Source organism: Astatotilapia calliptera, chromosome 3, assembly GCF_964374335.1.
Source record: "Astatotilapia calliptera chromosome 3, fAstCal68.1, whole genome shotgun sequence".
NCBI lineage: Eukaryota > Metazoa > Chordata > Actinopteri > Cichliformes > Cichlidae > Astatotilapia > Astatotilapia calliptera.
The window spans coordinates 78,120,738-78,143,883 of NC_137424.1; the positions used below are offsets into that span (position 1 = coordinate 78,120,738).

The window sequence follows — 23,146 nt, forward strand, 5'->3', positions numbered from 1 at the left end:
CTGGTAGGTACGGTGTTATCCACACAGAAGTTTATATAGTCAGTAATGCATGTAGTAAGGCTGTCAATGTCCTCTCCGTGGTCATCACAAATCACCTCCCACACAGTCGACTCAAAACAATCCTTAAGAGCCTCCTCGCTCTCCTCTGACCATCTCTGTACTGTGCGGGTGGCTGGTGGCTCCCTGTGCACTAAGGGCACATACACAGGGACAAGGTGCACCAGGTTGTGATCAGATCTGCCTAGGGGAGGGAGAGGTGATGAACTGTATGCCTCTTCTGCATTGGCATACAGTAAGTCCAGTGTTTTATTGTCTCTGGTTGGGCAGGTCACATACTGGGTGAAGGTGGGCAGTGTGGAGTCCAGTGAGGCATGATTGAAGTCCCCTGATATTATGAGAAGGGCTCTCGGTGATTGTGTTTGCAGTCTGCTGACCACTGAGTGGAGAGTCACAGGCTGCATCCGCGTTGGCCGAGGGGGGGACATACGCTGTTATCGCGATACATTGCTACATTGCCGGTACTCCCTCTGTGACCAGGTTAGCGACGTGAGCTCATCCATCTTATTGGGCAAAGATCTTACGTTTCCAATAATTACAGAAGGAAGAGATGGTCGATAACGTCTCCTTCTCGGGCGACGGCGCTCCTTCCCAGCACGACACCCCCGTCTTTTCCTCCTCAGCTCGCTGGGAATATTGGGTCTGTCCGCCGGCAGTACCGCTGCAGGACGCAGCGCTAACAGCTGATCCTTACTGTAAACAAAGGATCTCTGCTCTGGGTCCCCAGACACGGGTGAAAAAAGTAGAAATAAACTGAGAAAAACGACCAGGACCAGCACAAAACGGTAGAACATGGTTGCAGAGTCTAATTACTAATACGTTAGTTATAAAAAAAAAATTACGAGAAAAAAGATAAGAAAGAAAGAAACTCAGAATGAGCAGAGCTGCTGTAACAGGCTGCCGCACACGGGGGGCGCCGGAAGAGCAAATGTTTATCCCCAGAAAGCCCAAACATAAGTACATGGATGGAAATCACAATGGAAATCTATAACATGGAAAAGATAACAGCTTCTGTTAACCACAAGCTGGAGAAATTTACATCATACTGGGAAAACTGGGTCAAATATATCACGCCTCATAGGCCAGATTTTATTATTACAAACCAATAATTATGATGTATGTATATATATATTTAAAGGATCACCCCCTACCAACACATCCGTTTCTTTTTTTTTTTTTTGTTTTTTCTTCTCTTTTTTTTTTTTTTAGGTTTGTTAGTTTTGTTTTTTGTTTTTCATTTTCGGATTATGTGATGGTTTCAATTGCTTCTATAGTTGTAAGTATTCTTCCTTTATGACTTGGATGTAAATTAAAATACTATTTCAGTATCTAAGGCAGATAACCTAAGTATGAAGAATGCTTACATGATGTACATATTGTGAATGCCTGCTTCTGAAACCTTAATAAAAATATGAATTTAAAAAAAAAAAAAAAAAAAAAAGAGATTTACATTTCAGGGAGTTCCCCTGGAAAAAGAGCCATTTTGAAAGCTGTTTGCTGACTTCATCAATAATCTGCTTCAGTCATCCAGATGAGAATCCTGAGAATGGAGCAGCCCTGATAGCAGCTCATAGGATCACAGTGTTTTTCATTCAGCTGGTTGATTTCACAGGTTAGGAGGTGAACAATCTAACTGTGCTCCTCCTTCCACCTTTGGACCACTCATTTAGTGACAGCCAGGATGTGACAATCAGCTGTGACACAGGAAAACATGAGGTGGGAAACTCTGGAGAAGATCTGCTTTTCTCTACAGGGAGGCTCGCACATCTAATCTGCTCACCATCACTCAACTCACTTCAACAACATGCTGACTCAGTCATTTCTGCACGTTTCCTCATGTTACAGCCCTGACTTCAGTTCAGCTGAGGAGGAGATGAGGGAGGAGAGAGCAGTGGTGGAGGAGGCAGATAAGGAAGAAGAGGAGGAGAAGATCCAAAGAGGAGGCAGGGGGAGAGGCTCAGGAACAGTTAGATCAGAGACTTTGAGCCATCATGGACTCCCACTCCTTCCATCCAGCCCTGTGTGGATCAGCAGCTCCAAAATGTCTGCTCACTCATGTTCTTCCTGTCTGTGCTCTTCTTTCATTTCACTCATTATATATGAGCTGCTCCTAAATCACACTGGATATGGATTTTCTGTCCATCCACACTAATTCTCTTCATCCTCACCTGATTGTTTGGATGCTCTTTGACAGCACATTGAAAATCCTCACAGTGACTTCTATTGCCACACTGACTGGACACATACAAAGTTGAAGGCTTCATGTGTTTGGCACAAATAATACTTTGGTAGGTCTGAGTTGTGTTTTGAACCATCTCTCAGGACCAAAGTCTTTTTGCTTCCTTCAAAAAGAGCTGAAGGCTTTTTACCTCACAGTTTGTCCTTTGATATTATTGGATGATGGACTGTGGGAAACACAAATGTGCACTTCTTAATGGCTCATATGTGCTGTGAAAGAGCTCTTTGTGATCTTGAAGCTTTTCAATAGTTTTTCTTTGGCTGTTTGTAAAGTTTTCTGTGTGAACTCTCAGGAATCTGGAGCAGTCTAATAGAAGTCTACTGGGGTACAGAGGGAGGAGCTTCTGTCAGACTCTTTCTGATGAGGAACTGAAGCCGCTCTCATGGTCTCATCAAATCATCAGACTCTGCTGAGAACAACAGTCATGTGACCTCTCAGAACAAACAGCCTGTTAGTTTCCTGCTGCCTCCATCACTCACTTTCATTCACTCTCAATCACACCAACATGTTAAAGCAGCGCTATAGCTCACCTGGCTGAGCAGGTGGGCTGAAGGCGGGGCTTACTACAGGTGCCTGTGTGTCCCTCACTCTCTCCCCACTTTCCTGTCTACTCTCTGCACCTATATAATAAAGGCAAACATGCCTCCAATAGAAACCTTTGCAAACACAAAGTCCCACAGCAGCCCCGTGTTCTCCGGCTAAAATGAGAGTTTTTGTCAGTGGAGTCTGGTGGCTTTAACCACACAAACATTACAGCTGCGCTCAAATATCACAAAGAGCTGTGACAGCAGAGAAACACATGACCATCCTCCAAATATCATCTAGAAATAGAAATGTGTCCACTGTGGGACGTGTGAGGCTGACATTAATATGTCTTAAAGTGGGAGATGAAGAAATGACTCCAGGGCCCAAATCATGGAGACAAACATCAATCCACACTTCACTTTGTTTCCTGTCTGTAAAGTGGGAATATTTCAGTGTGATGAACAAACGGCCTCCAACAAATGAAGCTGATTTCCTTTTCCTGTCTTTTCTCCAGCGGCCTCAGCTTCTTCCTCTTTCCCCTGTCTTCTTCTGCAGACGCTCCTCTGTAGCTTCAAGCTGTTTCTCTTTACAAGGAGAGCTACAAACCTTTGCATCCAGCCACAAACACCCCATGGGCTCCTCTGGATCATCACACTCAGCATTTTCACAATAAAAGCCTCGTATTTATGGCTGCTCCACCCTGACATGTGACAACATCCAAATGACTGGATCAAAGTGTTTGAATGATCTCAGCAGCTTTAAAACTATTGATATTTATACATTTACACTGATTTGGACTAAACTAACAAAACTATTGATTTGATCCAAACTCACATCATGCCAGAGGCTTTTATTTTGAAGTTAGGATCATTTTAATGCTCTTCTTAGTTCATTTAAACACACAGTTGCTCCGCCTGACATTTTTGGCTTTTAGATCAAAACATCAAAGAATTTATTTTATTTGAATGAACTGAAAATAGATTCAAACTAAAAGCTTTTAGAGAATAAACTCCTGCATGACCTCTGACCTTTGCCCTGTGTCTACAGCACTGACCTCTGACTTTCAGCTTCACTTGTTTCTTCAGCAGGATGTTTCCCTCCCTGCTGTAGACGGTGCAGGTGTAGACTTCATTGTCTCCATCTGTGGGGTGTTTCAGGGTCAGACTGAGGTCTCCAGTTTTCAGCAGGTCTTCATTCATCTTCGTTCGGTCTCTGTAACGCTGGTGCTGTTCTTCAGGCTGGTCAGAGCCGTTCTCATACACGTGGACCTTCCTGTCGTATTTGTCCATCCACTCCACTTTAGCATCTTCAGGCAGGTGAAGTGTGGTGTTGAAGGGCAGCTGGACAGACTCCACCCCTGAATCCACCTCCACCTGGGGGACTGAGAGGACAACAAAGCACAACATGAGCTTGGATGGAGACATTTGTGTTGACTCTAACAGGCTGAATGCTGCTGCTTCACTGGGAGCTCACTGTTAGATAGAAAGTGGTCAGTGTGAAGAGGAGACGCAGCAGAAAGATGAAGACTGACAGGAAGAAAGCAGTGAACAGACTGTTGGAGCTGCTGTTAGTGGGACAGGACTTTATTCAGTCTCTGAGGACCAGATTTGACTTGATGAAGCAGAGAAACACAGTCTGAGTGTTTCTGTCACACTCACTTCATCACACAGCTCAGTTTGACAACATGTGGAAGAATTTGATAGAAGCTTCCTTTAGTAAAAGCACCAAGAAAACACCATGAAAACACCTCACTACACACAAAACTGCAGTACTGGCAAATTGTACATAAAGTATGAAAAGTCAAAGTACTTATTGTGCAGAAAAATGTTCCCATCAGTGTCTGTGGATCAATATTACTGCTGCACATGTTTAAGGCTGAGCTCATTTCAAATCCTTTCTATTGTGTTGAATCTGCAGTAATGCATCATATTCTATAAAATCATATGTTTGTAGTGGCTGTCCTGTGAGGACCACGTCTCTCTAAACAAACAGCTGTTAATGAGCTCACAAACACAGGCCTACAGCTGGATTTGAAAAAGTCCATTCAATAGAAAATCAACAGTCACAGCTGGATTCAAAGGCTTGAGCTCTGTGTGACATGGTTACCTGTCAGCATCTACAGGGGGATTCAAATATGAAGGAAACATGAAGGTGGTGCATTAGAAAAACTGCTGCTTTCAAGTGCAGAGCAACAAACTGTTTGAACTGATCCAACTTTATTCACACAGACAAAGATTTGTGCATCAGCTGCTGTAACATTTGTAATGAGCATTAATATTAATAAGTGTGAGTGAACAGAGCTGCTGCAGCAGTGAAACTCTCACTGACTGATGTCACGTGAGGCCTTGTTGGCTATTTTATAGCAAAGCACGCTAAGAAAGGAAATCCAGCCACACTGTAGCCGACTGTCTGCATTGTAATCAGGCTGCAATGTAGGGACGTGTCTACAAAGAAGCTCCAGCTGAAAGGATCACAGCAGGTTAGTGTGATGACAGATAGAGGTGGAAATGTGCTGACATGGAAAGAGTGTGTTGAGAAGCTGGAAGAGTGACGTGTGAGCAGCAGCTTCATGACAAGAACAAGCACTTCAGATGTGCAGAGAAGGTCAGGAGGAGCTGCACTGTTTCTGTGTGCATGCAAACAATGGTTGGTGCAGTACATGTATGAGGACAGAGAGACAGTGGGAAGGTTTGCAGCAGCAGGGAAAGATGGGTTCCTGCTGGGCTGGGATTACATCAGAAATCCACTCTGAGCCCTTCTTGTTAGCAGTGCTGATGGACAGGCTGGCAGATGAGCTCAGGCAGGAGTCTCAGCAGCTCTGTTTGTGAGGACATTGTGATCTGTAGTGAGAGCAGGAAGCAGGTGGGTGGAAGAGAGCCTGGACAGGTGGAGGTATGCTCTGAAGAGAAGAGTGTGTGTGAAGAAGCTGGAGACACGACAGTGAAGATGAAGGAGTGGAGGTGGTGATGGTGGATCAGTTTAAAGACATGAAGTCCTCCATACAAAGCAGCAAAGTCCCAAAGAGGTGAAGTGACAGTATAGCAGGATGGAGTGGGTGCACACATGTATCAGCTGTGATCTGTGACAGGAGGACAGCAGCTACAGTCAACATGAAGCTTTACAGCCTAGTGAGGCTGTGATGATGGAGACATGACACAACGACAGGAGGCGACCTGGAGGTGGCAGAGTAGAAGATTTGAACAAGTGAGCAGAATAGAAAGGATGGAAATGAGTGGGTGACAGGGACAGCTCAGGCTGAGGAGTCTACAGGACAAAGACAGAGAGGAAGGCTGAGACTGATGAACAGCAAACGTGCAGAAGAGGGACGCTGGATATATCCATGCACCATGTTGGACCTGGAACTACCAAACATCAAGTGTTTGTATGGAAAACCTGAAGCAGCCCAGGAAACGTGTCCATCCATAATATTTGTGTCATTAGTCTTTCTATAGTCACCTGAACACAACACAAATAACACACAAACCAACAATCAGCAGGGTTTGTGTTGTTTTACGTTCAGTAACCATGAAGCACGACTGCAAACATTTGTATCACAAGTAGCAGCTAAAGCATCAAATAAATGTTCCACCTGCTGTGTTTACACACAAATGTTGTGTTTATTTTTACGTGTGTGTGATCTTGACTTTAGCCTCATCATTGTTTTCCACAAATATACTGCACAGCATCATTTCCTGCTTCTGGTTTTCACACTAAATCTCTCAGCTTGAAAATAATTGGTTGTTATTGGTAGAAGTTATCAAATGAATGAAAATGATGAACAGACTTAATAACAGGACTTCAAGAAGCTCAAACCTGGAACCTTTGGTTTGTTACTGGATTAAATGAAGACATTACCTGACCTGACATCTGATCCTCTGTTTTAGTAAACCCATCTTTGCTCTACTCAGCAGTTTAGTTCTTTTATTGTTTGAATCAAAGCCTCAGGTGGGATGATGTCACTTCCTGTCAGCAGAGGAAGCAGTTGTTGTTGACGGTCGCTTTGCAGCCACAAACTCTGCACAAGCAAGAATAAAGAGCGTAGAAGACTTCAAATCCTTCCTGTCTCAGTGTTTTTATCAGCTGATGCTCTAAAATGTTCGGAGCTGAAGCTCCGCCCACGTGGTTGCTTAGTTACAAATACACAAGTACATGATTGGACCTTAAATACAATCAGACATGACAGCACAGCTCTAACACAGCACTGTTTTTAAGCTGTTTCAAATATGACAAATAATACTGACAGATTGAGTCCACAGATGTGTTTGATGTGTTTAATCAGTCACAGCACCAGTGTCCCTCACAGCTGTGGATGTGTTCAGCTTCTCCTGCTGGGCTCAGTTTATATACAAACATGTGTTTGTTCTAAATGTTACAATACTTTCAGTTTGCTTTTATTAAGTTTACAGTTTAAAAAGTGAACTTTAGCCTTAATGAGCTGAAGCTGCAACACTGAATGAAACCAAACATGTCTGATGTTATTTTCCTGTTGTTGAATATTAAATCACTTTATTACTGAATGACTGTTTCTGTCTGATGACATCACAGTCCACACTTCCTGTTACACATCTGAGTCACGTGAGTATTTTCCACTCAGATGATGTCATTTTAATGAAAGCGCTCTTCGTCCTATCTGACCACAGTCCCAGTCTGAACCATATACTATCCACACAGCTGCTTACTGGTTCATATTATGTGGAGCACTGAAAGCAGCCTTTGTGTCGAGCTACTGGGAATCTACGAAACCATTAAAGAGGACAAAATGATTGTGTCTGTAGTCGCAGCATCAGGTTAGTGAAATAAACTAAAGCACTAAAAGAATCAAACTGAGTAAACAGATTGAATTGAATGTTTCTTTCTTCTTTGAGTGACCAGCCCTGATCATGTGACCCACAGGTACAAGTTATTATGAAGAGACACCAGAAAGTCTGTCACCAAGACAACCAAGTATGACAGTGTGAACAACACAACCCTGTCACACAGCAGCATCACTGTGAGCTCCAGCATGTGCATTTAAAACACTATATTTATGAAGTTATGCTTCTATCTTACTGTCTGTGAAATGTTCTGTGGAAATGACACGTCCACACTTTTTAATGGGCCCACAGTAACCAGAGATCATTACAGCTGCACTAAGGAAACAAAGAGCAAAGACTTATAGTGTTATATCCAAGTTTGCTCTGTGACATTCATTTTGTAACACAGCTTGTAAAACTGTTGCAGCTTCATGTCACTTGCACATGGATCCTTGTAAGAAAGCTCATTGAAATGACTGAACAGGGCACGCTTGTTCTGATGTGCTGGGATTTGACCACAGCCTCCTCCAGGGTTCACTGACAATGGTCCAAAGAAGAGAAGCTGTCCAGTGAGCAGCAGCTCTGTGTGAAAATACCTGGTTGGTGTGGATGTTTCTAGCAGGAGAAGCAAATCTGACATCATCTCAAAGCAGTTCTTCAAACATGAAAATCACTTCACTGGATTCAAATCCACCAAGTCTGGATCCAATAGAGCAGCTGTGGCTGTGGTGGAAGTGGATATTTGCATCATGATGTGGAGATGACACGTGTGCAGTAACTGTGTAACACTATCATGTTACCATGGTGAAAATGTGTCCTTGTTAAAACTGTACTACAAAGAATGAAGCAGCTCTGAAGGAAAAAGGGCTCCAGCCCATTACTAACAAGGTGGACCTAATGAAGTGGCCAGGAAGTGTGGTAGTAATGGCTTGTTTGTAAAAGCCAAAAATCAAACACATGATTTTAGCTCTGTACGTTCCACTTTTTGGGTCTCAGATGATAAAGAAACAGATTATTTACATCTATAACTGCTTATTCAGCTCCTGGTCATTGTGTTGACTCTAACAGGCTGAATGCTGCAGCTTCACTGGGAGCTACACATGCTTAGATCTGTTAGATTCTCCACATGAACAAACTTAGTAACTTATAGAGCTACAACACTGCTCATGTGCTAACCCTGATTAGCATCTCCATTTTAATTCACTGAGTCTCACTGAAACACTGAAGCTCTGTGGGCTTAGCTAGTAAACTACAAGCTGCTTTCAAGTGCAGAGCAACAAACTGTTTGAACTGATCCAACTTTATTCACACAGACAAAGATTTGTGCATCAGCTGCTGTTTGCTGCTATAGATATAATCCAGCTGATGTGGAGAACTACATGTGACACTGTGATGCAGCCATGAATCTGACTGATTTCTTTCCATTTTCAAAGGTTGATGCATCAGTTAAAGTCCTTAAAAAGCTCAGAAATAAATAGAAAGGTTGGTTACAGCAAAGAGAGGCACTGGCAGCCTTTAAGACACTAAACAAGAGAAACAGGTCAGAGAACATCAGACTGAATAAGTGGAATAAAGTGAAACAGAGAACTAACGCTCCCTAAGAATGGAGCTGTCAGAGGAAGAGAGCAGCAAACTGAAAGTCTCTGTTAGCTGCAGAGCTCTGAAACTTCACACAGCTTTGGATGATAACATGGAGAAAGGATGTGGAGATGTTCACACTTCTGCTAGAAATCATCTTCTAGTTATTGTGACTCAGATATGACTGATTATAGATGAGGACCAAAGAAGGTTTTTACTGAGATTTGAGCTGACTTAGCTTAGCCTGTGTTTCAGCCACATGCTAAACAAACACATGTTCAGAAACTAGAAGATGTTACCTTTCAGATGAAGTCTCACACATGAACTTTGCTCCTACAGTTCATCTGCTGAAGCTTTTACATTTGGCTGGAAATCAAATAAAAACCAAAACAGCCACAAACATCAGACATGCTAACACTGTGACATTATTGGATGGAGCCACTGAGACTGAACCACCATCATGAATCTGACCTCTGACCTTTGACCTGTATCTACAGCACTGACCTCTGACAGTGAGATTCACTGCTTTCTCCATCAGGATGTTTCCCTCCCTGTTGTGGACGGTGCAGGTGTAGGTTTCTGTGTCTGTGGGGTGTTTCAGGGTCAGACTGAAGTCTCCAGGTTCCAGTAACTTTCTCTTTATCTTTGTTCGTCCTTCGTAAAACTGGTCCTGTTCTTCAGGCTGGTCAGATCTGTTCTTAGACACGTGGACCTTCCTGTAGCTGTCCTTCCACTCCACTTTAGCATCTTTAGGCAGGTGAACTATGGCTTTGCAGGGCAGCTGGACAGACTCCACCCCTGACTCCACCCCCACCTTGTAACCTGAGAGGACAACAAAGCACAACATGAGCTGTAGTAAAAGTTAATAATGATCCTCTGATGGCTCCTTACAGTAATGTTATTTCGGGTGGCGCTTCAGTGCATCACTTGATACATCAGAGAACGTGGACATGCTGCTGTCATGGTTTCAATCAATCTATCTCATAGATTCCAATTTATTCATGCAAATAAGGATTTTTCCTCACTTACAAAAGAGGAGATCCAAAAGCTTCTGTACTGAATCTTTTCACATTATAAATCTTTCTCTATAAAATATAAGAAAACACTGTAAACATTTTCACTGATGTGCAGATGAAACCCAGCTTTATTAATCTATGACAAAAGAGGACAATGAAACTGGCAGCATGTCTTAAAGACAACGACCGCATTTTTTAAAAAATTCATGCACAACTCAGGTTCTTGTACTTGACCCTAAGAACTTCAGAAACATGGTGACTCATCAATGTCTGAGCACAACCGAAGGAGGAACATTTACTGAAGCTGCTGCAACATTTACTGTCAGCATGTTTCCATGTCAGCTGCTGTTTACCACCACAGAAGAAGAACAGCTTGTCCACATGCAGCCTCTGTGTCAGGTCAATGCAGTGAAGCACACACACTGTTTAGTAAAGTCATGTTGTGGAGTTCGTGAGTAAATGCAAAACTTTGTTTGGATCAACCGAGATGCTGAGCTGCAACATGAAACATTTGTATTAAACAATTAACTTTTGGACCTTGTGAAACAAATTTTCTGGTTAAAATGGAGGAACAAGAAAGAGAGCTTTTTAATTTAATTAAAAAACGCAGAGCAAAGCTTGCCGTTCTGACAAGAAAAAGAAATGACATTAATGCTCTCATTGATGCTGGAGAATCAAAGGCCTCCATAGATGAACACATGAGAACATTTAATGATTATTTGGGAGAGTTTATGGACTTACAGACTTCAGTTCAAAAATTGCTGAACGATGATGAAAAGGAAACAGATCACAGCGATTGGTATGAACCTAAGCTGATCGGGTTTAAAGACTTTCTGCATGAAATCGACACTTGGATAAATGCAGACCCTGATCCACAAAAGGATGAAGTTGCAGCCTCTAATGTTGAATCAAAGGTAGCATCTCATCACAGGGACATTGCGCCGCATGATAGTGTCTCACAAGTAGCGCAAGAAGCGAGCGACATGATTTCTGAACGAGTTGCTAAACCTGTCAGCAAGGGCTCTAGTAAAGCGCCCAGTAATGTAACTGCAGCCTTAAGTTTAAGGAGTAAAAGCTCGCGTGCGGCTTCAATGGCGCTGATGGAAGCTGAAGTGGAAAGAGCCGCTTTAAAAGCGGAGGTGGACGCACTGCAAGAAAAACATGCGCTCGAACTGGAAGAAGTTCAATTAAAAGCAAGAAAGAAAAAGCGGCAAAAAGCAAAGAAGCATTGGCTCTAAGAACTAAGTTGGTTAAGGCTGATGCAAAAAGGCAAATTCTCACCTCTGCTCAGGATCGGCAGAGCCTTGCATCCAGGGCTGAGGTTGAATCAGAAGGCGGGATTACAGCTCCTTCTGGAACATCTACTGAGTTCATACCTGCTGCTACAGCTCAAAAGGCTCCAAGAACAAAGAAAGCCCCTTTAGTTCATTCTCCTTTGCCAATGCCCCTAGAAACACATACACCTGCTAAGGTTAAACCAGAAGGGGAAAGCCCAAGGTCAATCTCTTCTCAGGTTGATGTTCACAGCAGTGTCCTAACAGAGATTATGAGAAAGCAAAATGAGATTACTCAGATGCTTGTAAAACAACAGAGGTTGTCACTGCTTCCAGCTATAGACATTCCTGTTTTTGGTGGTGATCCTTTGCGTTTTAGATCCTTTCTTAAGGCTTTTGAGCAAGGAATAGAAACTAAAACTGATAATATGCAGGATAGGCTTTATTATTTAGAACAGTTTACTACAGGACAGCCCAGAATTTTAGTGAGAAGTTGTATGCACATGAGTCCACAGACAGCTTATGTTGAGGCACAAAAGCAGCTTGAGTGGAACTTTGGTAACAGAGCAAAGATAACGTCTGCATTTATAGACAAGGCTCTTAACTGGTCAGTTTTAAAGTCTGATGATGCTTCAGCATTACGAGCTTACATATTCTTTCTAAGAAGCTGCTTCAACACAATGGATGAAGCTGGGTTTCTTGATGAGCTGGAAAATTCAACCAATATGAGGATTCTTGTTTCAAAGTTGCCTTTTAGACTTCGTGATAAATGGCGACTAATAATCGTTGATATAACAGAAAAGTGCGATCGCAGAGCAGGATTTAAAGATCTTTTGGAGAGAGTCAAAACACAAAAGAAAAGATAGCTTCAAAACCATCAAAGACACCGCTTAAAACTAAAAGCAGTAGCTTTGCTACTTCTGTTGCTGTAGTTTCAGACAGAACAATGACAAACCGGAACGGATTCAGATAAGCCATGAAGATAAAGGGTTAGATCAAACTCGGTGCTTGTTTTGTAACCAAACTCATTTTTTGGACGTATGTGACTCATTCAAACTAAAAGCCAACAAAGAAAAGGTGACATTCTTTAAAGGAAAGGTTTATGCTTTGGTTGCTTACAGAGAGGCCACATGAGTAAAGCTTGTCCACATCGTTTGACGTGCCACACCTGTAACAAAAATCACCCTACTGTTCTCCACATAGACTCAAAAGAACGGCAGTGGCAAGCAGCTAAAGCTGAATGTAAAGAATCATCAGTCTCAAATGCTCTTGTTTCTTTGAACTTTGGTAGCCATACTGGGGCCGGGTCCAATGAATGTGCCTTGTCAGTTGTTCCAGTAAAAGTGAAGTTGGAAAATGGGACGAAGGTTGAGGACACCTACGCCTTTCTTGATCCCGGCAGCTCTGCAACTTTTTGCAGAGATTTCAAACAGGCGTTGATGATGCAGTTAAATGCATCTGGAAAGAAAGTGGAAATCATCTTATTTAACGCATGCAAGACAGCTCTCATATGTAGGCATTTTGCTTTCACAGTCACACATTACAATCGAAAAGTGTGGTCAGTTGAATCCAAGCACTCTCCTTCCTACGGAAGCAGATGGTGCCGAACACAGCTGTATGCAGAAGCTAAATGAGGAGACGAAACCCCGACCAGACATTTTCAGTACACCCCAGCCTACTTTTGTAGACATTTTTGTGGATGAGTCAGCATCCAAGAATAGTCTAGGTCGCAACTGTGTCGGTTATGCAGTAACCACAGTAGACACAGTTTTAGAAGCGAAAGCTCTAACTTCCTCTTTTTCAGCACAGAGTGCTGAGCTCATTGCCGTCATTCGTGCATGCCAGCTACACAAAGGTCAAGATATAAATATTCACACTGACAGCCAATATGCCTTTGCAGCTGTACATCACTTTGCAAAAATATGGCAGAATAGAGGCATGGTAACATCTAATGGCAATCCAGTCCAGCATGGACATCTATTACAGGAGCTATTAAATGTCGTAACGTTGCCCAGACAACTAGCACTATGCAAGTGTGCAGCACACCAGAAAGATAACTCAGACATTACTAAAGGTAATAACTTTGCAGACCAAGCCGCAAAGAAGGCAGCACAGCAACCTGTACAGACTTTGATGTCTGAAACCTCACAGCTAATACCACTTGATGTACTTAAAGATGAACAGAAAGCCGCACCCATCGCAGAGCAAAAGAAGTGGCTGAAATGTGGAGCGCAGCTACAGGATGACTTAATGACTTGCAATGGCAAACCAATATTACCAAAATCCCTGCATAAGACAGCTGCATTAGTGACACATGGCTTAACGCATTTGTCAAGGGGAGATATGTCTGAAATACTCTCTAAAAACTTCTATACTCAAAATTTCGAAGCTTCAGCACAAGAGTTTATCAGAACATGTATGATTTGCCAGAAACATAATGCACAGGGAAACCTCAGGCCTAAAAGAGGCTTTTTCCCAACACCACCACACCCATTTCACGCAATCCACATGGATTTTATTAAACTGAACGAATGTCAAGCATCAAAATACGCTCTAGTAATTGTGGATGTGTTCTCAAAATGGCCAGAAATCTATCCAGTAAAAAGAGCAGATGCAATCTCAGTAGCAGAAAGACCATCTTGGATCCACCAAAGCCACTGCAAAAAAGTGAGTGACAACACAAGCATAGACGCCGGTTCCCCCGACTCCTAGGTGTTCTCCTGGTGGAGGAAAGGGCTGTTTGGGTATATCCCGCCCTTTTATCTTCTCGCCAGTGGTCTACTCACCTGGAGCCCGGGTGTGCCTGGTCATCATGAAGAAACTTGTCCTCATAGTGGCTGGCATCACGCTCCTAGTGAGCCTACTGATACTCACCTGGAAAGACGAGGACCCACAGCATCACCTGCAGAAGAAATGGTCATATGACAACTCACACCTAAAGGATATGGACAAAGAGCACAGCCACCCCTGGCTGAACAATGCCTGGTACGTCTACAACCGAGTACATACAGAAGACAACCACACTGGCTGCTACGTCTGTTCTCACCTCCCAACAACAGCAATGCAAGCCACCCTATATGGAAAATCACCCAGCCTTTCCGAAGCCTTATGTATATTCCACAAAGCCACCAGCGGAACATGTTCCCCCGAAGACATCTACTTCTTCAAGGTTCAGTTAAAGACACAAGACACAAAACCCGACCTGCCACGGTGTAATGGAACACAGATCAACTATACAACTAATGAGGTAGTGTTCTGTACACCAGAGATCTCAGACTGGAACTACAACTGTGATGACCGATACTGCGTACACCTAAACTCAACCAATGACAGGGGAAAGTCATTCAACGTCAGGAGGGAACCAGGAATACAACATCCAATGTGTTTCACCTTCACATACGGCAACAGAAAGCTGGGAATGAACCACGACTGCTCCCAGACTTTCCGAATGCCGCAGGACAGAAAGGCACAGATAAGCTTCCTGAATGGCACATATTGGGTGCAGGGTACAGCTTGGGCATGTGGCTCAAAGACATACTTCGCCATCCCACCCAACAGCACCGGACTCTGCGCCCCAATTTTAGTGTCAGACCACACATTCAGAGTATTCCATCAGGACCAACCAAGACGCAAGAGGAGCACTGATGACGTGCAACCTCATGACCCAATCTGGGGCAGTGATGTACCAGCGGAGTTCAAGTTGTGGACCACCGGACAGAAGGTCCTGCACTCACTGTTCCCATGGATTGGAAATGGAAAAAACATGCTAAGAATTGAGACTCTAGATTACCGATTTGGACTTTTCCTGAACAGCTCAACAAGGATAAACAAGGCTCAGAATGAGGAAATCGACGCGATCAGAATAGTGGTCATGCAACACAGAGTCGCCCTGGACATGACTCTGGCTGAGAGAGAGGGCCTCTGTGTCTTATTCAACACCACTTGCTGCACCTATATCCCGGACAACGTGCACTCTTTGACCATGACCACCGCCCTAGACAAGTTACGACAACTGAGTAATGCAGAGCAACAAGACTATGTCACGAACACAGAGGACTGGCTGACCTGGCTGCTGAGCGGCAGCTGGAAGACCCTTGTGATCAAAGGACTTGTCTTGATAGGAGTTCTTCTTTTATTGCTTTGCATGTTCTCAACTTGCATTCTACCCTGTATCAGATCAATGATTGACAAAATGGTACAGGCCACAGTAATCACCTATGTTGGCCTGCCACAAGAAGATGAACCGGACGAAGAGGATTTAGTATAGGAACACACACACTCACACATACTGAATGATGCTACAATTGAAAGTGTTATAAGCAAGTGATTGTTGGCTGATAATAAAGTATGATTGTGTGTAAAATATCAACTCCAGTGAAATATAAGTGAAATATATTTACATCAGGAGGGAATGTTAAGGAGTTTTTACTGTTTTATTTGATTATGCTTCAAATGTTATGTTATACTTATGTTCACATATTTCACCAGATACAGCTTTCTGAAGAAACAGGAAGCTGACCCTGTGACCCTGTGACATTTACTGCAAGAGATCAGCACAGAAATACACATCCGCAGAAGTTGACTGCATTATCTTATTCTTAGAAATTGACTTGTAACACACACACACTTCGTGACACACACACACAGCTTACACACAGACAGCATCAGGACCTGCGTAACAGGAAATGTGATTGTATTTGCATATTGAGGATGTAACCTATAAAAATAAACGAATACTGCAGTTCGGTGTGATTACTCCCTGAGTTTCACCCGTGCCGCACGTTATCAGTATCAAGTGTCTCAGTGTTGTTTATTCACCTGACTGTTTGTTAACTGTAAATCTCTGACACAGTTGAACTCAATCTTAATCTGAGTGAGTCAGTCTTTTGGTCTGACAGCACAACTGTGCTACAGTACATTGCAAACACAACCACACAGTTCAAAACATATGTAGCTAATAGAGTTTCCACCATTCATGCTTTGACAAAAGTTGAGCAGTGGAGGTACATCAGTTCAAAGCTGAATCCAGCTGATGCAGCCTCTCGAGGAATGACAGTTGGCTGTTTCCTGAAATCTTCCACCTGGATCAATGGTCCAGAATTTCTCAGTAAACCTGTTGTTCACTGGCCTGTAGGCATGAATTGTGTATCTGTCCATTTGGAAGCTGACCCAGAAATAAAAGGGGAGGGCCTGATGTGTGCAGCTGTGCTGAAAGAAGATGTGTGTCCCACTACTAAGCTGCTGTTGTACTTCTCCAGCTGGACACAATTAAAAAGGTGTGTGGCATGGATCCTGAAAGTAAAAGAAAGACTTAAACTGCAAACAAGGAAAAGACAGAAGTTGCTGGGCACGCACTGTGGAAGTCAAATATGTGTTAAGCAAGAGGATAAATGGAACACTCTGCTCAAAACTGAGGATTTGTCCAAGGCTGAGGAAGCTATAGTGAGCTTTGTGCAGAGAAAACATTTTGCTGATGAAATGACTGCCCTAAACTCTGGCACTGTAAGGAAGTCAAGTCATCTGTATAAGCTTGATCCTGTAGTTGCTATTGGTGTCTTGAGAGTGGGTGGAAGACTGAGCAAAGCAGATTTACCTGAGGAAACAAAACATCCTGCAATTTTGCCAAAAGAAAGCCATGTTTCAAAGCTTATTCTTCAGCATATTCACGAAAAGATTGGTCACAGAGGAAGAAATCACATGCTTTCAACACTTCGCCGTCAGTACTGGATTCCTCATGCTAATTCAGCAGCTAGAAAAATAATCAGAGATTGCATAGTGTGTCAAAGACAACGGCAAAAGCCAGGTGAGCAGAAAATGTCTGATCTTCCTATGGACAGAATCTCAGCTGATCTTCCACCATTTACTTATGTTGGTGTTGATTATTTTGGACCAATGGAAGTAAAGAGAGGCAGGAGTCTTGTTAAGAGATATGGAGTTCTCTTCACATGCCTAACATGTCGTGCAGTCCACCTTGAGGTGGCACATTCTCTTGATACAGGCTCCTGCATTAATGCCATCAGGAGATTCATCTGCCGCAGAAGACAGGTCAAAGAAATCCGGTCAGACAATGGAACCAACTTTGTCAGCTCGAATCGTGAGTTAAAACAAGCTATGTTAGAGCTAAACCAAAGTAAAATCCAAAAAGGCTTAGCACAGGATGGCATAAAGTGGACCTTTAACCCGCCCTATGGGGCCCATCATGGTGGAGTATGGGAGCGCTTGGTGCAAGAAATAAAGAGAATATTATACTCTATCACAAACCAGCAAGTACTAGATGATGAAACCTTGCATACAGTTTTTTGTGAAGTGGAGGCTATACTGAATGACCGCCCAATCACACCTTCTTCTGACGATCCCAATGATGTAGAAGCTCTTACTCCAAATCACTTGCTCCAGTTAAAAGGCAAACCTGTGCTGCCACCAGGTTTCTTTAAAAAAGAGGATCTGTATCTGCGAAGACGATTGAAACAAGCCCAGTATATTGTGGATCTATTCTGGAAAAGGTGGGTGAAAGAATACCTTCCTATGTTGCAGGAACGACAGAAATGGAACAAGATTCGTAGGAACTTTTGCATTGGTGATGTTGTGCTTGTTGTTGATGGAGCTGCACCAAGAAATTCTTGGCCCATTGGCCGCATCACTGAAACCATGGCCGATGCACACGGAGTAGTTCGCCGTGTTAGAGTTAAGACACGAACAAATGAGCTGGAGAGGCCAATCAACAAAATGTCTCCTGGTGGAGGCCATCTAGAGGAAACAATGAATGTTTGCCTCCAACTGAGCCAAGTTCTGGAACCTCTGGCTCTACATTTACACTGACACTCACTTGGCTCTACACTCCATTATGCAACATACACCTTTTTTGAATACACACAAAGCAAACACATGAACAACAGAGACTTAAAATCATAGAACATTGACCTTTCCTTTTGTTTGGTTTTTAAGAAGACTTATACGGATGGACTACTGAAGAAAATTATTGGTATTGCATTTTGTGATGGCCACTTAGACAGATATAATTCATGTTACACAGGAATTAGGGGCCGGAATGTTGTGGCCATTTTTGTTGAACGTTTATAAAATGCAATTTGTATTCATTTTTGTTTTTTTCTTTAAAGGTGTAAGAATATTCTGACCTGGTTTTGTTATGTAAATTTGTAATTAATTTTATTGGAGAAGCTTTTGGAAAGTGATTGGTTTATTAATTTATGGACCCTCCCATTAATCAAGAGATTAAGAGCACCCTGGATGGGTGTGGTAAAGAGGTTTTTTGTTTTTTTGTTTGCCAAATGTCAGATGGGAAGACGGGAGGGTTAGAAAATGATTTTTTGACCACTTTTGAAGTTGTTAAAGCAAATTAAGTTAACTTTCGTTTAATTTTAAGTTTTAAGAAGTTATTTGGCTGATTTCTGTTTATAATTTTCCACAAAATAAACGGCATATGATTTTTAAACAATGGAGTCAGAAGTGCGTTCTAAAACAAACCTCCCGTTGCCACCCATGGCCTTTTCTTGGACTTTTTTAGTGTTTGGAACGTAAAAGGCCGCGACAGAGCTGTTTCACTGATCAATGACTGAGTCTGAAGGAGGTTTTCTGACTTCTGGAACAAACCTGGAAGTTTCTCTTCAGCTCTCTGTATCAGCTGTTTGTAACTCTCAACTCTTTCAGCTTCTGGAACAAGTTTGTGTGAGCCGCAGTCAAGGAGCCACCAGAGGACACCTGCTGACCATCGGCATTATGGGTAGTGTAGGAGGAGACACTCACCTGACATGAAATAGTGACGGAAATAATATATGAGACCTCCAGAAATCACAAGAAGAACCAGGAGAACCAGGAGAGCTTTGGCCCAGGATGGAAACCTTTCTGTGGAGGAACACAAAGAACAACGTGACCTTTGACCTCTGAATGAATGGAAATAATGAATTTAAAGGCCTATACTTCAATCATAGAGCCAGCATAGTTATGCTGACAGTGTTAAAATAACAAAGTTTTATCTGAGTGATGTCAGATGTATCTACACCATGTTTGTTGCTGACCTTTGATCTCCAGCTGTACGTCTGTCAGTCTCATTTGTCCTATCCTCCTGTCTCTGATGGAGCAGGTGTAGGTGGCGCTGTCAGACAGTTGGAGGTTGGTCAGGTTCAGGCTGAGGTCTCCAGTATCCAGAGCGTCAGTCTTCATGGATGTTCGGCCTCTGTAACGCTGGTTTTGATCTTTCAGTTCGTCTCCTTGAAGCTGATGCTGGTGGACGGTTGGAGGACTGAGGTCGGAGCGACTCCACACCACTGAGGGGTCAAACAATCTAGAAGTGTCAACCTGACAGGGCAGGATGAACGAGTCCCCCTCATACAGCTCGACAGCTGAGGCATGCTGGGAAACTGAGGACACAGACAGAGACTTGTGGTAGCTAATTTTGAAGCCAACATGATGACCTTATCCCATCAATGCTGTGGAGGGCCAGCTTTTTTAGATCCAATTAACATCAATGGACTCAGAAAGATCCTCTGGAAAAGAGTAGAACTCTTAAAACAGAGTTTATTAAACAGCAAAAAAACGGTATAATATAGCAGGACACACAAGGAAGCATAGCAAACTAAAGCGAAGCAAACTGAGCCCAGTGTAGAGCCTTTACGCACACACAGCAGCGACACACCAATTATATATGCCCTATGCAGTGTTGGGTAAGTTACCTAAATTAGTAACTTAGTTACATTACTAGTTACTTCTATCAAAAGTAACTCAGTTACTTTAAGTTACTCGTTACTTTCAAAGTAACTAGTTACTAGGGAAAGTAACTTTGGTTTTACTCAGAATTCTCTTGTTAATGTGTTTGTAACCCTGGTTAACATAGCTGTCAATAAATAAAAGCCTGTTAGTAAAAACAGTCATAAAAAATATATTACAGGTGATAAATAGTCAATAAATAGATCATAATGGTTAGAAAATTCATTAAAAACATCAGCAATGATATAATTCATGGTATAGGATTTCATTTGTGTTTAAAAACATGTTAAAGGGTAAAAAACTTGCTAATTCATGGTGTTTTATGTCAATTCAGGTAAAATGGCTAAAATATGTGTTCACACTCTTATTGTGAAAGGGCACGCTGCAGCGTGACTCCTGTGATAGCCACACCCAATCGGGTTGTTCCTTCTTTTGATGCTAGAGAGGGAGAAATGTAGACAGTCCTTGCGGAGCTGCTGCCTAAACGAGTGAAAAAATATTAAAAAAAACAAGCCAGAAGTCTACTTAAAGCCATTTTTGTACTCTGGAGGATATATTTTTGTTTTTCCGACCTGTCCTTGCCTTGGTGACATTGTAAACAGGGGCGATTCTAGGATCAGAGGTTTGGGGTTGCTGAGCACCCAGAGAGCTGCCCAGCCAGGCAAGATAAACCTGTCTCTGTCTGTCTCTGTCTCTGTATACCATGCATGAAAAAATCTTTACTGCAGATACTACTTTTACTAATTTAATAATAATAATTTTGTGTTGTAAGATTTATGACTGTCATGTAGGGCTGCTCGATTATGGCAAAAATGATAATCACGATTATTTTCACTGAAATTGAGATCTCGATTATTTGACGATATTTATTTAACAATAACAATGTGTTGAATAATGACTTTAAAGATTGTCAAAAAATTATATAAAACAGTGTGCAAATACTGATAACAGTGCAAATGTTTGCGATATAAGAAATAAATGAAAAATGTAAACATCTATGTTTAGTGAACTTTGCAGTGTTGCTCTGTGGTGCAGCTACTACATCGTAGCAAAGCTTACACACTGTGTCTACTTGATCCACGTCTGACTGAACCCGTAATGTTTCCACACCACTGAAGTTTTTTTACCTCTCTTTTCAACCAACGGCAGTCACTCTCCTCTCCAAATAACTTCTGCTTAGCTTTCCCTCGGGTCCTCTTAATCAGCGGTCCCCAACCCCCGGGCCTCGGACCGGTCCGTGAGTCGTTTGGTACCGGGCCAAGAGAGTTGAGGATCAGGTGTGAAATGTATAGTTTTCAGGGTTTTTAATCGGTTTTCAGCGTTATTTTGTTATCGTTTTTATCGTTTACTCGGTTTTCCTGGGTCTTTTCACGTGTGTTATGAATAAATTTTCTTTTTTTCGGTACTAGTTTTATTTTGTTGTATTTATCCGCGACACCTTAAAGGCCGGTCCATGAAAATATTGTCGGGCATAAACCGGTCCGTGGCGCAAAAAAGGTTGGGGACCGCTGCTCTTAATTGTTGTGACACGTGTTTGAAATGCAGAGCGGTGCGCTCGATTTGTCACCCGGAGCAGCGCGAGAGTAAAGCACAAGGGAGGTGCTAATAATCGGCTCAGTCATTTTTAATGATCGTTGAAAGCCCAGATTGTAATCGATTGTAAAAGCTAGACATTTTAAATGAGAATAAGAAAGAAAGGTATTTCTTTGTGCCCCCCTCTCCCTGTTAATGCCCTACCTGCCCCCCTGGCAACACTTTGCTAGACCCGCCCCTGCACAGTTACCAGCTGTCAGCTACTTAGAAAAGGATCCTGGGGTTATTTGTCTCTCAGAAACAGTTCATAACTTCAACTCATTCATGTCACCTAAAAGGTAAACCTGTTTCTCCATCACAGCTCTGATGATTCAGTAAGGACATCTCCTGGTTTCATCTTCATGTTTCCCTCTCACCACATATCCAAACCGACATCATGACCAGCAGCTTTACAGCTGTGGCTCCAGCAAACATCAGCTGATACTAGAAATTAATATTAAATAACAACAGCTGATCAAACGTGCTGCTGTTGTTTAGCGCGACATCCGCTGGTTTCCTCTTTCTGCGCAAAGTGGGCGATAAACAAACAAGAGAGACGATCAGCTGATCATTGATCAGTTTTCATGATTGAAGTAGAAACAGGAGAGGGAGGGGGAGAGAATGAAAGAAGAGGCAGCTGTGCAGCAAAGACACAGAATAACTCCAGCTTTGTGTCTTTTTCATTGTAGCTGAATTACGGGACAAACTGTTCCTTTTCACCTCAATAAGAAACGCGTAATATTTTCTCTGAATACCAGACGGGACGGTTGGCAACTCTAATAACTTATGAACAAAATAAAGTTCAACATCATTAACTTCATAGCACCACCCAGCTGTATAGAAACTCCGTCATGCTAGCTAGCACGCAGTACGGAAAAAGTCAGCATAACGAAAATAAACTCCACCTAAACTTGGTTTATATCTGACCCGGAGAGACTGCAGGTCAGAACTTCTTACCTGAAGTTCAGTTCACACAGTTCATGGCCACCTCAGGTCTCTGCTCCTCCTTCCTCCCCTCTCCCTCCTCCACCTGCTGGCCTCCACCACTTGCTAATGTTACTGAATGTGGAAGCTCCGCGATGCCACCTGTAACGTGCAGTGGAGGTGAAGCCAGCCGCGGAGGTGTGCAGGTGGATAGCGAATGAGCAACAGCTTCTGACTTTCCAAAAAGCACTCATTTATTTACAATATCAAAAATAAAAGTGCTACCTCTACCACACATTACTAAAGAGCACACTAGTCCGGGTACACACGGGAGCATCCATTACAGGAGGAGTGCGAAGAAGAACAAAAAGGGGGTGACACCAGTCGTGAGACAGGAGGCGCCGCCATGTGGTGATACACTGCATTACGATAGTAACTGTTACA

The 23,146-nt window shown here is 42.7% G+C and overlaps 2 protein-coding genes across 3 annotated transcripts in view; both read right to left on the minus strand.

Moving 5' to 3' along the window:
- LOC113016447 (uncharacterized) overlaps positions 1 to 23,146 on the minus strand; it is a 180,127-nt gene that overhangs the window by 145,985 nt on the left and 10,996 nt on the right. The window lies entirely within an intron of this gene.
- Positions 1,181 to 23,120, minus strand: LOC145425894 (uncharacterized). The gene is made up of 5 exons (XM_080299358.1): positions 22,736 to 23,120; positions 19,519 to 19,860; positions 19,247 to 19,345; positions 9,697 to 10,014; positions 1,181 to 4,202 (listed from the first exon to the last, which is right to left on the minus strand). Exons 2-5 carry the CDS (start codon positions 19,661 to 19,663, stop codon positions 3,757 to 3,759), a joined length of 1,008 nt encoding a protein of 335 aa, XP_080155484.1. The 5' UTR covers positions 19,664 to 19,860; positions 22,736 to 23,120; the 3' UTR covers positions 1,181 to 3,756.